The 14,493-nt window shown below is 38.4% G+C and overlaps 2 protein-coding genes across 3 annotated transcripts; one reads left to right on the top strand and one right to left on the bottom strand.

Moving 5' to 3' along the window:
• Window positions 1-1,352: 1,352 nt before the first annotated feature.
• Window positions 1,353-1,836, top strand: LOC115634406. Of its 2 annotated transcripts, none has more exons than XM_030532101.1 (2): window positions 1,353-1,480; window positions 1,532-1,836. In XM_030532101.1, the coding sequence occupies exons 1-2, from the start codon at window positions 1,389-1,391 to the stop codon at window positions 1,644-1,646; spliced, it is 207 nt and encodes a 68-aa protein (XP_030387961.1). In that variant the 5' UTR covers window positions 1,353-1,388; the 3' UTR covers window positions 1,647-1,836. The 2 variants fall into 2 exon arrangements, with proteins under 2 accessions (XP_030387961.1, XP_030387962.1); XM_030532102.1 differs by having other exon boundaries at window positions 1,353-1,485; window positions 1,543-1,836.
• Window positions 1,837-7,169: 5,333 nt separating this feature from the next.
• LOC115634138 (dorsal root ganglia homeobox protein) lies at window positions 7,170-14,189 on the bottom strand. Its single transcript, XM_030531705.1, has 5 exons — window positions 14,060-14,189; window positions 11,171-11,486; window positions 10,895-11,024; window positions 7,822-7,909; window positions 7,170-7,693 (listed from the first exon to the last, which is right to left on the bottom strand). Exons 1-5 carry the CDS (start codon window positions 14,187-14,189, stop codon window positions 7,170-7,172), a joined length of 1,188 nt encoding a protein of 395 aa, XP_030387565.1.
• Window positions 14,190-14,493: the final 304 nt, after the last annotated feature.

The following is a 14,493-nucleotide window of genomic DNA, read 5'->3' as shown; positions in this document are numbered from 1 at the left end:
ACAAGCGCACACAAAAGCTCAAGCCACGCCTCAAACTTCGAGTCCGATGACTTTCATACTCGTATATGAACAACATGAATAAAAATAGTTTCTGCCTCTTGTATACGAGTATTTATATTTCGTCTTTTGCGAGTCCGTTTCAGATCCAGGAAATTAATATATTTTCTCTATTTTATGTTTTGAACCAGAGTTCATTCTATCATTAAGCTTTTCACAGAGCTCAATACTCGATACACACACTATGTAAGCAAATGCTTATATATATCATTTAAAATTGATAATATATTTGCAGTAAAGTTATTCAAATATAAAAGTTAAACAAAAAAACGTGTGGCCGCTCATACGGCCAAATGCACATTTTAATTTATAAAGTTCATCAAAAAATTAATACATTTTTCATATTTGTATTTGGCAAACATATTGAATTCAGTTAAATGAAATTTGTCAGTTCCCTTCGCTCAGCAACGAATGCAAAATTATTGCACTTCCAAATTAAAAGCAAAAGAAACAGTAAGGAAATGGCGAAGGAAATTCGCATTTATTATAATCGCCGCATAATCATAGGAAATGTGGAAAGTGCAAAGAAAATTGCCGTCAATTTCCATGCCTACGCACAACGCGCAACAGTCGCCCAAATCCATATCAAGTCTAAGGCAGAAGACGACTGTCAACAAAACCAAAATGTCAATTGTATGCAATAAAATTAATTTGATGAAGATGGCAGAGGCAGAGGCAAGAGCAGAAACATCTGCAGAAGCAGCCGCGCTGCTCAAACTTTGCAATTTGCGGCGCGTTTCCGGCTTCCGTAGTTAGCGTCAATGATGAACGAAGCAGGGCGACGGGCACGAAAGCAGAGGGAAATGGAGAGAAAGAGACAACAAGGCAGACAGCAAAACCGACAATGAGCTTGAATTGTCATCAATTTCGTTTGATGTACTTTTTTGCGAATAACAATTTTATTTCCATTTTCATTGTGTGCATGTTTTTCTTAAGCTGGCTGCGTGGAGAGGAACTTTATTTCTATAGCATACAATACGGCGCTGCCGACAGAGCAGACAGAATGAAAGAGAAAATGCGAAACGATTAGCAGCCACTTATTGCAGTTAAAAGCGTCATTGAGTTTATTAAATCAAGCGTGATAATTGGGCCAAGTACACCCACAGCAGCTGAATACACGTACATACGTGAGCACTGACACAAGAATGATGGCTTTAAGGCGGCAAACATAACTCTGAGGCCCGTGTCGCCTGTTGCACGAATCGCTTGTAGGTAAAACCAAGCAAGCATCCCTTTGATCACTCGTACAATAACTAAATACTACCTACACATATTTCTCGCCGCACAAACAAACTTTTGGTCTTCAAAATTCTATTGCAACAGCAAGGACGATGCCGCTTATCGATAACGAGCAACGCCAACGCTTTCCATTGCAACTGCGTGAATGGCAGGCTATGGATACAATGGATGATATAGCCAATGAGTTAGGCAAGTACTAAAGCATTTACTCTGATTTCTAACTTACTTTTCGCAGCATGCTTGCAGAGAGAACGCATTTGGCACACGTTCCCGAATTGTTGCGCCATCTGGAGAATATCAATGACTCCGACAACGAAATGGGACAGCCAGAGAATAGAAAGGTGCAATAATATGGCTGCGGCATCGAAAATTTGGCAATCAAAATTTACAAACAGATATACATATACTAAAACAAACACCTGCCATATAATTAAATCAATAATAACTGTCACGAACGAGGACTCTCACAAATAAATATCACAAACGGGTGCATAATAAACCAAGCAATGCGTGAGCAAAATCACAAAATATCTCATTAAACACTTTGGTTGGTTTTGATTCTTATTGAGAGTATTTGAACGTTTACATCAAGCCATTTTCCATACTAAAACCAAAAGTCCCTAGTCCAAATCAACTCGGAATTAAAACTAAATTGAAGGATAATAAAAATAAAATATGACTAGTTAATTATAACTTATTTTAAATTATTTATTTCAACCACCGTTTCATATTCTTTATTCGTGTACTTAAGAAATTTAGGAATACCGTTTTCTGCTGTCTCGCCTATTTGTTTCCCAACAATTGTCGTAATACAACTTGGTAATCAGATATTCTTCAACGAGCATAAAATATGACACTAATTTGGTAACTGATCGTCTGGCTTTTACTACCAAATAAATTATATAATAATTTCAACTATCTGCTACATACGTAGCGCGAAAATAAATATAACCCCACTATACTATAAAAGAAAAACGAACAACACGCAACAGAACTTTGTTTGTAGCTAAGGGTTAAAAGGTGTACCTGGTAGCAGCCTTGAAATTATATGCACACACACTCCAATATTAGCCAACAAATTTCCCTAACAAATTGTGACAAAGTTAAGGAAATTTAATTAAAAGCAAATACTTTCATTTCCAACTGCGAATATTCGTATGTAACAAATGAGGGTGGCAAATTCCCAGTCAGGTGTGACTTGTTAGTTTATAACACGCTCGGATTGTTCCCATGTTGCATGTTTGTTCGTTTGTGTGTGCCTGTGTCCCTGTGTCTCTGTGTCTTTGTGTGTATGTGCATGTGCATGTCCATGTGTGTGCTTGTCACTAGTTTTCCGCGTCGTTTAATAAACAAAAAGTAAATAAGGTTTAACAGCAATCACACACCCACTAACACACTAGCAAACCTATCTCGCGCACTTTCTCGCCCGCCCCACTCGAGCATTGCTGGTTATTTTTGTTGTTGTCTTTTATTAATATAATTTATGAGTCTGTGGTTGTGTTTTGAACGCCGATGGCAAGGTGAAATGTAAACAAACAATATGCAGCAGCTGCTCAGTTTCACAGCGCATACAATTGATTAACTTAATTTAATAGTATTCTATTGTGATATCTATTTAATCGACTCGTATTTGTGCTTATTTACTTGTTTACTCGTATTTATTGGCAATTTAAATATGGCTTTTCATAGGCTTAAATGTAATTCATATTGCATATTGATTATGATTTTGATGCACTAATACAAGTAATAATCGTATATGACAGCAAGGCATACAGTTCGATGTTCACTGTCTTTCATGAAAATAATTCTTCCAGGGTGTTATAAATTGTAGAATGCCACAAATTTTTAAACGTATCCATGCTTTTTATTTTAGAATCAAATAAAACTATTTTCCCAGTTTTATTAATTTTCAATTTTATAAATTTACAAGTATATCCATTAAGCGCACCTCCTATGTAAGTACTTGTATATGCATTAGTTTACTCTTTCTGTCCGAGACTTATCTTACTCCCGTGTGTGTGAGCGATGTATCTATAATGGTCCTTGCCTTTGAAATAAAAATGGCCAATAAATAGCGAATTAACTGAACAATTCCTTAGCAGCTGTTTGTCATAGTTGTTCTACCTGAACGTCGCCCAAAACATAAACATATAAATCAAATTAAATCAAGCATGAAACCATTTTGGCTAAACGCTAAACAATACACCATGAGCTACTGCTCTTTCTTTATTCACAACATGGCGAAAACACAGAGAAAAAGATCCTCAAGATCAGCTGCATCTATCGCCAGACGATAAATAAGGCACAGCTTAGTGCTGTTTAGTGAAGTCAGCGAAACGCACTCATAGGAATCTTCACTTTCAATATCAGATCCAGATCCGCAGCGGCCCACTTTGAAATAGTCACAAAAGTATCCGATTTCGTGTTGTTCGATCTGCTGTCGCCAACTTACTAATATCCTGTCGGAAATTGTAGCAATTGCATATTGCGGTGTGTTGGCAATTTGCCTGTGATGTTGATCATCCTTGAGGACAGTGACATTAGATACTTGAGGTCTCATAAGTGGGACACAAATTGCTATAATTATCGCTGGAGATTGCTGTTATTTTGAAGGCGTTGTCGGTATTGTGATATTTTCTTGGGCGCCTCAGAGCACAAAATGGCGCTCGTTATGAGCCCATGAAGTGGCGGCGGCAGTAGCAGTGGCTACATCTCCATCTGCGCCTGTCAGCCTGCCAGCCTGCTGCCACATAATAGCGCACAAATGAGACAAGCTGCATAATTATTTCGTTGACGACTTTTGATGAATTAAATAATATTTAAGTGTGTGCATAACGACAAGCAAATGAAATGAATTGAAATGAAATGGTGCGCCAAACAGCAGCCAACAAGGATGCCAACAACGAATGGCAGCCACGAACACGAGGAGCAGCAGCTGAAAAGCACGCGAAATGAAATCTGCCTTGAGCGGCTGTTGAGCGGATTTAACTTGTTTAATTACCGTTGTATTCAGTCGTTGTAGACAGAAATTCAGTCAGTGACTCATTATACCAAGTCGTTGGCCGACTCCACAAGTAAATATCGGTATGTCTATATGTATGCATTTAAATAAGTAGACATATACACTGATAGAATCTAAATTTAATCTTGAATATTATGAAAGGAAAATATTCATCATAGAAATATTAGAGTGGCTAATTTTTTAAAATGTAATACTAATAATCCACAATAACAACTAAAAAGGGAAATAAAAATTGAAAGAGATAGATTGCCAAATAAATCAAAAACTCTTATTTGGATAAGTATCAACCACGTAACATAGTTGACCTACTCTATTTGAGTAAAATGTACGCAGTTAGATTCTTAACACAATCTTGAATCTTTTAATCGAAATAAACCCTGTTTCTTCATATTGGTAGCTTAATTTATGTATTATTGCTTACAAACTTGACTATAATAATATATCCTTCAGTTTGTTTAACAAGCTTTTGTTCGCTCTTTTGATATTTCATGTTTGAATTGGAATTTTTTGTCTGAGTGTACAATTATTAATATTTTCTTCGCAAAATAGCAAAATGTGGCCAGTTCTTCAAGTGTGACCGCCCGTCAGGCTGCTGGCACTTGTTTTCCGTAACTGTTACCATTTTAATGCGCTCGAGTGTCGCATCGAAATTGATTTTCATTTCATTGTTCACAAAATTTTTGAAGAGCTCATAAAACTGCAAGTAGCCGCCAAAGCAGGGTAGGCAAAAATGGCAATGTGCTTTATTATATGTACGTGTTCGTTACACTCACACACACATTTACAAGGTGAAACACACTGTGCATCTGAGCTAAATGCAAATACACACAAACACACACACACACACACACCTCGACACTCAATTTCATAGAGCCACAAATAAGAAACTCAAAAGGCCACTTGATAAATTTCATATATTTATAGCCCGCAGAGTGCACTGAATGAAATTCCATGCACACACAGAGCCGTATGTCTGTGTGTGTGTGTGTGTTTGTGTATATACAGATATTTGGTGGAAAAAATGTAAATAGGTGTGTAAGCCCTTTGCAACCATGAACGGAAAGCATCGTCCTGCCCCCAAGGCCGCAAACACTTGCACAAATAAGAGATCTACTTCAACTTATTGAATTTTCGTTTATAGACGGAAAGGTCTAGAGAAGCGTGGAAGGGACGTAGTGCATACAAAAGCCACTGCATGTGACTTTTATGAAAGCTTCCTTTGTACCCTATGCCCGAGCACACATTTGATGAGACAAATCCCTTAAGTCGCATATTTGATGCATCGAATTCAATTCACATTTCACAATTCACAGTTCCGTTCCGTTCTGACCTCACAGCCAAGTGCCAAATTGTAAGTGTAATCAAATTCCAAGCGCATCGACTGAGTACTTGTCCGAGAAAACAGAGTTTTTATTAAATTTTTCTGCCAGCGGCGCAGGCGCAGTGGTGCGCATAATCACAATGCGACGTCATGTCGAGCGAAATGCTCCGACAGACGTCAACTCAATGCGAAATTATTAAAAAGTAATTGCGGCACAAATTATGAGATATCAATACAGCCTTTGGCCCTGCATGCGGCCAACTACAAAAGGCACAGAGCCGAGCCGACTTCAGTCCCAGATTTAATGTGGATGCGGAAAGTCTTTCGGTGTTGACGCATTATGTGCACCACTTCAATTTGCAGAAATCCCTTTGCTTCACAGACTTTGGAGCACATACTGCCGCCGTTTCCGCAGCTCACAATGCAATTTCTCCCTTTATTATTTCCTTTCAGATGTGCTACATGTTATGCAACATTTCCTTTGCTGGTAGTTTGAACTCACATGAGCACAATATCGAGATTATTATTCTATTTGAAATTCTCTTGCTTCTTGATTTTATACACATACAATGGCCAAGGACCATTGAACCATTTTATTCAGGGGTTGTTAATCGGCGCTGATGTTAAGTACTTCAGTAGTCGACGTGCCGAAGATCAGTTTCAATCAGCGCAATCATAGGTCGATGGTTTGTTTGCAAATAATAGTTCCACGACCCGTACCTACAACAGAATGTCTTAATTACGGATTTGTCAATGGTACCTTTTATGTATTCTGTTGCACGTTCCATTCAAAGCCAAAAAACGTTCTGTAACATTTTTACAACTAGAAGAACATATTACTGGACCTGCATTCCTTTTCAATTTGAAGTAAACAAACCAAGAGGTATGAAATACTTTCCTAATTTTTGGACCGGCTGGGGATTTTTTTTGCGATGTTACCGACGCGAGCTTATACTATAAGTAATATCCATGCTATAAATTTTGATTATCCTATTAACTGAAATTTGTTTATGTTTTCTAAATCCATATTATTGATCATCTAATGACATTGGAAATAATTTAATTTAATGAAAAGAAAGTTGATGAAAATATCTTTAGCTAAGAATTATCAACCTCGACGATTGTCCATTGTTTTTTTTTTCCCCAGATTTTAGAAATACTTACGATCCTATGTAAAAACTGTAGGAAGTTTTTGTAGTTAAGTTAGATTATAACACAAAGTTTTAATTTTATATTGTGCACTTGCTTAATTTATTATTGATTTAATTATTAATTAATGACATTTGCTGCGTTTACAACTAAATACAAGTATTTAAGATTAACTTTTGCCCTAATATTGTACGATATTTTACAAGCTTCTACACAACGCTCGGCCCACTTAAAACTATAGACCCCATATTAATTATCACCACAAATGCAATGCAAATTTCCACTGCTCTGTGAAAACTTGTGCGAAATGAATTAGCCACCCATTATGCTATTTGCGACATTGATTGTGAGTTCTCGCTCCCATTCATCCACATTGGTATCTCAGTCGTCGCTCTTTGTCACAACGGAAACGGGGGTCGAGGCGTTGCTGCTGCCCCCCGCTGCGCTGCCGGCGCTGCCAATCAAGAGGGGGCTACGGGGCGAGGACGCCGATGTTGACGTCAGCGTAAGACCCCCAGATACGAGGGTAGTAGCTCCTGGCACGAGCGTGGGGCTCTCGCGAGGACTGCTATTGCTGCACGGCGGACTAACCTGACTGACCGAGGAGTGCAACGACAGATTCTGCGGATATCCTGCAGCCGCAGCCGCCACAGCAGCCGAGCCACTGGCCGCCGCAGCAGCTGCCGCAGCTCCGGCGCCAAAAATATTCAAATTGCTCAGGCCCATGTATTGCGAGAGCAAGGTGTGGAAGTTGGGCAGCTTGTAGTGCGGCATAAGTTGCTGATGCATCAGCTGATGTTGATGCAGGGCAAAATGTGGAGGCCAGAACTCGGCAGGCAGAGCACCGGGGTGTCCTTGGAGGGCATGAGGTGGCAGCGGAATGCCCAATGGAAACTCCGGTAGACCTGTTAATCAAATCAAAAGTCATCATTAGTCGTGATGGGCGTGGTGCATGGCACGTGGCAATCAAAATTGATTTTTTAATTATGTTAGACACGTAATTTCGAAATTAGCCAAATGTGAATATACGCACCTTGCTCGGGCAGCAAGTAGCCGGATTTGTCCTGATTCATAAACTTCTCACGTTTACGCCATTTGGCGCGTCGATTCTGGAACCAAACCTGCAAAATAACCAAATAAGAAGTTTGAGTTGTGTTGCCAAAGAGTTTGCCTTTGTGTATGGAGTGTGTGTGTGTGTTCATGGATCCATGCAAATTTGGCCTAACGTCTTGTAATTGCCCTGACCAATTCCAATATCTGCCACTACCTCACAGCAGACTGAACTCGACTGGGCCTCGGCCGAAAAGTTCATCAATTGCTGTCTTTGCGTCCATGGCAAATACAATAGCATCCAATCGGAAGTGTGCAACTCTGATTTGCTACGCCCGGCGTGTGTGTGTGAGTGTGTGTGTGTGTGTAAAGGGCAGTACATTTTAAGGGTGTGGTGTCTTCATGTACCTTGGGGTGATATCTTGCACTTTTCACACCAACCATCCGTAAAGGGCCCTTCAAACAGTAGCTAGAGAAAAAGTCCTGCGAGCCTTCTACTTCTGTCCATAGACATTTCCGTTAAGGACAATGGGCCTGCCCTCAAATTGAGCGCGCATATTAAGAAAATTAATTGTTTGTGAATTGAAATCACTTAACAACTGTGCCCAAGAATTTCCAACAATTTTAGACACCCTATATACGAGTATATAGCATCATTACGCAAATGCGACAACAGCATTGACAACGACAGTGGCTGTAACAACAACAATGTGTGCAGCAAAGCGAGTAGTAAATTAGCAACGATTTCCTTGCTATAATTGCTGCCAATTATTGTCCTGTGACTGTGCCTGTGTCTGTGGCTGTGTCTGTGTATGCGTGAGTAAATTTTGCCAACCCTTGTGATAAGCTCGCACAAATGTGTCCGAGTATTTTTGTGTGCATTGCACATTTTAATTGCTAGTAGCACAATTATATTGTGGCTTTTCTACAACTTAAGCCACTTTGTATGCCACACAGCCGTAAAACTTGAATTGCGGATATCCGCTCAGCATTTATCACACATGTGCAATCTGATAATATACAGAAGAATAAGTCGATGCACAAAAGTTCTACAAGTATCTGTTACAAATGTATTTTTGTCAGTGGCTGTAGAAGCCTAAAAGTCCCGTTTATTATTTAAATTTGAGAGAGGACATAGTTTTTGTACATAGAATAAATTTTCATATTATGTATATTTTATAAAAAGTTCTAATTATGCAAGTGTGCAAGCAAATTACATATATTAACATGAGAAAGTTGACATTATTGCAATAAGGAAAACGTTGTGGTTCAAGATACTTTGGCATCATAATAGAAGAGAACGAGTCGTAAGCTGTATACCCTTCACTTTGTCTTATAACAAAACTGTATGCCCAACTGCTTTTGTAATACCTTATCTTTCACTAGAAGCATATTTTACTTATCTCGCCTCTAATTCTTCACATCGTCCTGATCAAAAATAATCCTGAAACTAGAAATATATTTTAGAATAATAGGAAAATCATTCTTTTGCTAAAGTATTATAGCCATAATGTTGCCTTATTTTTTCTCAATATTTGTTCTCAATAAAATACTTTAAAGCCAGTCTGACCCAAACATTTTAACATAAATCCACTCGCTAACCAAAATAAAAAAATAAAAAAAAAAACAACAAAAACGCCAAGGCTGAATTTAAGCCTTCCACACTTGATTTTTGTTTGCATTTGCGCGATTAAGTGAACAAAATCCGAAAATAATTGCCCACTCGTCAACCCTTCTAGGGGTAGCAAATTTGTATATGCATATATGCAAACATAACACGATAAACGTTTCACAAGGATAACTGGGAAGAAAAAAGGCATCACAAAGCAAACTGCTCAGAATCTGTTACTATTCAAGAGCGCTTCATGTGAAAGTCATTGAAGGGAGTAGAGAGCACAAAAAATACATGTATCGTCAAATCAATGACCAATTACGGAAAATCTAGCAACAGATACAAGCCCGTGAAGTTGAAGAGGACTGAAACAAATTTTGTATGAGACATAATCCCACTGCGCGCGCTAAGCGACGGGTCAAGATTTGTTTTCATTTTCTGTCAACGTTCGAAATGGGCGAGAAGTGTTTGAAATGCCGCTCAGCGTATTGTGTGCTATGTATTTCAACTGAAATCAAATTGTGCAAGGATCAAGCAATCAAATGCTCATGAGCGTCGGCCACGTCACCCTAATTACATGTGTATCCGTGTGGAAACGCGCGGAACTACTCGTATATACACGTATATATGTATGTATATATCGGCAACAACCACCAGCAGAGCGTGCACCCAAAGCCACTTTAATTGTTTACCCAAAAGTAGAGTTAATAAAAATACTAACACCACGTCTACTATGCGTCCGACCCTGAGCAAGCCAATTTAATCATTTGGAAAATCATAATATAATGTACATTGCCACCCCTAAAGCACGCAATCCTGTCGGCAAATTATCTGACATGTTATTTTATACAAATGGGGGCTTAAGTGTTTAAAAGACTATTTACAAATTATGCATGTTTTTCATATGAACTCGAACATACAGGAATACAGTAAGCCCCGTGTAGGCATAACTTTGAACGTTGAGAATCCACTATCAACACCTTTACTTAATGGTCCTTAGCCACTAGAAAACAAACCAAAATTGCATGTCGAGTTTGAGACAAGTTTGAGATGAGGTTGAGTCGTATTTAATAATATTTGAAAAAGATTAGTAATTTTCTGCACATTTTCTGCATGTTTGTCTGCTGGGAGAAAAGCCTCAATATTGATTGCCATTTTTCTATAAGGCAGTATCTACTGTTATGCTCAGGCTGGCCGGTTGCTGGCTTATTCGAAATATGTATATATAGCAATTCAATTTTGGCGGCCAATTAAAAACACACATAATCTCCGTGAGCTTTGGACCGCGCATTGTATCCAAATTTTCAACTGCAGTTCATGGGCCGTAAACAATTTCATAATCAGTTGAGCAGAAAGTGGTTTGAGATGATTTGGTATCAAGTGCGCGATCTACCTTTGATACCATCAAAAGTACTATTTAAGCTAAGCTATTTATTTCAATTACCTGCACACGTGCTTCGCTCAAATCCAAGCGCATGGCCAGATCCTCCCTTGTGAAAACATCAGGATACTGTGTCTTTTCAAAGGCGCGCTCCAATTGATGCAATTGAAATGTTGTGAAAGTTGTGCGTGATCTGTAACAGCAGAGAAAGGAAAGGGGACGATACAAAACACATTAATCTCATTGTTTATTATTTGGCTGGTTCTCTCGCAACGAGACAATGACAATACGACTAATACGATTTTATCTGCTAAGCGGCTTGTTAACTGACTGACTCACCTACGAACTTTACGCGGCCGCTCCATATCGCCGATTTCATGGCCATTATTAAGACTAGACGAGAGCTCATCATCATTATCGACATCCAGCCCGTTGTCGGTGTTCGTTGGCGAATCCTCACGTTTGGCGACTGCTTGCAAAAGTTGTTGCTGTTGCTGCTGTTGTTGAAGTTGGTGTTGCTGATGTTGCTGCTGCTGCTGCTGCTGCTGTTGTTGTTGTTGTTGCTGGTGACTGAGTTGCAACAAGCTGTTGTTGTTGTGCAAATGATGTATGTGATGTGCATGATGCTGATGCGTTATAAGTACATCATTGGAATCTATAAGGAATACAAGTTTTTCGTAAAATTTAAAAATGTTCCCATTGCAGCTTCAGCAACAGCGTTATCGGGGTTGCACAACATTCAGTTAAAATTTCTATCGCAAACAGCGTCAATATTAAGTATGCAAACAATGCACGAAATAAAGTGCCTGGCCTCTATAGAGTAACAACAACAATAACGAAAAATGCATACACAAGTATAGAAAAATCAAAAAAATCAAATTCAAATGCTACTCAATTGAATTCGAGTATACCAGAGTTTGCAATTTGTGTTTGACTTTGAAAGCTACAAAAAAAAAGTTCAAAAGTGGAGTTTAAAGTGCGAGCTGAATTTTGTTCAGCAGCTGCGCGCGCGAAATCAAAAGTGCCTACGTCTGTTCATGTCCTACATATTTGTATGTGTGTGCTTTCCATACCCATTCAATTGTAATTCAAGCTGCAATATCCTGATATAATGCTGCGCCTCCAACCGTTTAGCTTAACACTCTTAAAAAAAAACTTTAAAACGATTGAGATTGTGAAGAAGCCCGGGTGTAAATCGATTTTAAAATCAATCATATTCTTTCTTAATTTTGGTATAAATATATATACAAGTATAATTAATTATTTACACACTTGTGTGATTTTTCACATACTATACATGCTGTTGCTATGGATAATTAAAACCTGTTGTCTAAATTCATAAAAATGCTCTATCGTAAACGTATCCAATTTCACACGACTCTGCACATACATGAAAGAAAAATTGTAAAATCTTGTTCATGTGCAGAACATGTAATCAAATTTTAATGAACCTCAAATTAATAATATTCACAATGCCAGCGATACGACGACGTCGTGCCAAACAAAGCGTCACAGGCGGCACAGCAGGACATTTAACAGGGTACAGCGCGACAGGATTTATTGTTGTTATCAGCAGTTGCGCAAGTCATGCTCATGCTCTATGCATGTACATGTATCCTCGATGTCGTTCTCCTTCATACTCGTATTTTGCAACATTCATGCCGCTTATTGTGGCAAAAAGGTAATTTCCGAGGCATTAAATTACGTGCAGCCCGGCTATTCGACGCTCGTTCGCTTCCAACGATTGTTGGGCCGATAGAGTATGAACGTGCAATTTGGTAAGCGCTTGCTCTGATATCCTGCGATGTCCTGCGGTGCACACGTTGTCACAAATTGTAGCGTAGTTGTGGATGCGAGCACAGTTTTCCAGCACTTCGCATCAATATCAATCTAATTATGGGTCTAATGACGCATTTCGCTTATTACCCAAACTCGTTGGGTGCTAGGCATCAAATCTCAGGCTATGTTTTGATTTGCTCGCTTTAAAGTATTTTTTATTTTCTATTGTATCCCAAAGGGATTGCATAGCCTCGGGTGTTCACAACAGTTCCGCACACTCTGCGGGCAATCGAGCACGCCCACTACAAGGGTCTATCATGCGACGCCCCAATCACATTATTCCGACACCCGATCTCCATAACTACAGTCACCTATTTTATGCATGAAATACCAACATTTGCATATTTCGGACACACCAAAACACATTCACTTATCCATCTGTTCATTTATAGGCTGACGCCAAAATGGGTTTTGATGGATTGAGGAATCGGACACTTTGGACTAAGCGCCAAAAAGGTGTTAAAACAAGTGCTATTAACTGTCACCTTTAGTACGGTTTTCAACAACTTCATGCATCCAATGGATACAAAATTTGACAATTTAACTTGTTACTTTAATCGAATTGGCCATTGAAAAACAGTATTATATCTGTACTAATTATAATTATACCTAAAAGCATTCTGCACCGGAAAATAATAATAACTTATTTTCTTTTATGAATTGCTATATCGTGCAATGCAAAATGATCTCTCTTTATTACTAAGGAATTTAAGACAACAAATTCGATGTTTTAAGCTTGAAAAATTATTGTGTAAACTATATAAGATAACCACTTTTATATCATTCTTTTTGCTATGAGAATGTGTATTATTTGTGGTCTAATCTTCGGATTTTTGCTACCACAGAAAAGTTCTGGACCACTTCTGAAGGATCCACAAATTTTGATATTTCGTTACCAACATCAATAATAAGACTCTTTTCAAAATACTAATCTCTACTCTCTCAAACCTGGCAACGTATGTGTAGCTAGATCAGAAAAAAAGCGATCATGCTTGCCTCTTAATAAGTATTTATGGTTTCTATTACAGCTATATGGCATACGAGTAATGGTATATTTTTTGAATCCGATAAAAACAATTACGCATATCTTTCCCTGAAAGTTACATATTTTAAAATCCTGAAGAATGTTTCTATTAAAGGTCAATTTACAATTATTCATACCTTTCCCTGAAAATTACATATTTTAAAATCCTGAAGGAAGTCTCTATTAAACGGCGATTTCAGATTATAACTACTACATAAAGTCCAGAAAATAGCAAATAAAGTATAAAAAATCATTTTTTATGATGTTGTTATGCCAACGGCATTTGAGAGACTACTTTGGAACTAAACTATTCAGTGTATTCATTTCCCTTTAACACATTAGAAAAGTTAAATATACTGACTTACCGCTTCGTTTTGTTTGATTCCCCAAAATCTGATCGATGCTATAGACGGCGCGTGGGCGCGATACGGAACTCTCCTGAACGGGACGCATGGCGGGTGGCATGATTGGATGCGTTGTGGTTGTGGTCATCATATCTTGAAATTGTTTGTTTTCAGTAATTGCTCTACTCCCTGTGCTAGAACTGTTACTAGAACATTGAGCGCACTTTTTCAATTAATTAACAATTATAACACTCGTTGGCTTGAGGAATGTGCAACAGTTTTGAATGGGAATTTGCCAAGTGCACTTTTCGATTACGAGGCAAAGAAACAAGAATAAATTAACGCGCGCACGCACAAATTGTTTAGTTAATTTGATTTCGTTAATTTAGTTGCTAATTGTTGTTATTGCTATGTATTTACTGCGGTGACGGCGGGTTTGTTTTTGGGCTTCAGCA

Source organism: Scaptodrosophila lebanonensis, unplaced genomic scaffold (genome assembly GCF_003285725.1).
Source record: "Scaptodrosophila lebanonensis strain 11010-0011.00,11010-0021.00 unplaced genomic scaffold, SlebRS2 tig00000001-arrow-pilon, whole genome shotgun sequence".
Lineage (NCBI taxonomy): Eukaryota > Metazoa > Arthropoda > Insecta > Diptera > Drosophilidae > Scaptodrosophila > Scaptodrosophila lebanonensis.
This window is presented reverse-complemented; position numbering and strand designations above follow the sequence as displayed.

Bases quoted from the DNA above. Each gene is read 5' to 3' on its own strand.
- LOC115634406 (XM_030532101.1), top strand. From the start codon at position 1,389: ATGCCGCTTATCGATAACGAGCAACGCCAACGCTTTCCATTGCAACTG. The intron at 1,481-1,531 runs GTTAGGCAAGTA...TACTTTTCGCAG, and splicing joins ATGGATGATATAGCCAATGA to CATGCTTGCAGAGAGAACGC.
- LOC115634138 (XM_030531705.1), bottom strand. From the start codon at position 14,189: ATGATGACCACAACCACAACGCATCCAATCATGCCACCCGCCATGCGT. The intron at 11,025-11,170 runs GTGAGTCAGTCA...CTGCTGTTACAG, and splicing joins CGGCCGCGTAAAGTTCGTAG to ATCACGCACAACTTTCACAA. The intron at 7,694-7,821 runs GTGCGTATATTC...TTTGATTAACAG, and splicing joins CTACTTGCTGCCCGAGCAAG to GTCTACCGGAGTTTCCATTG.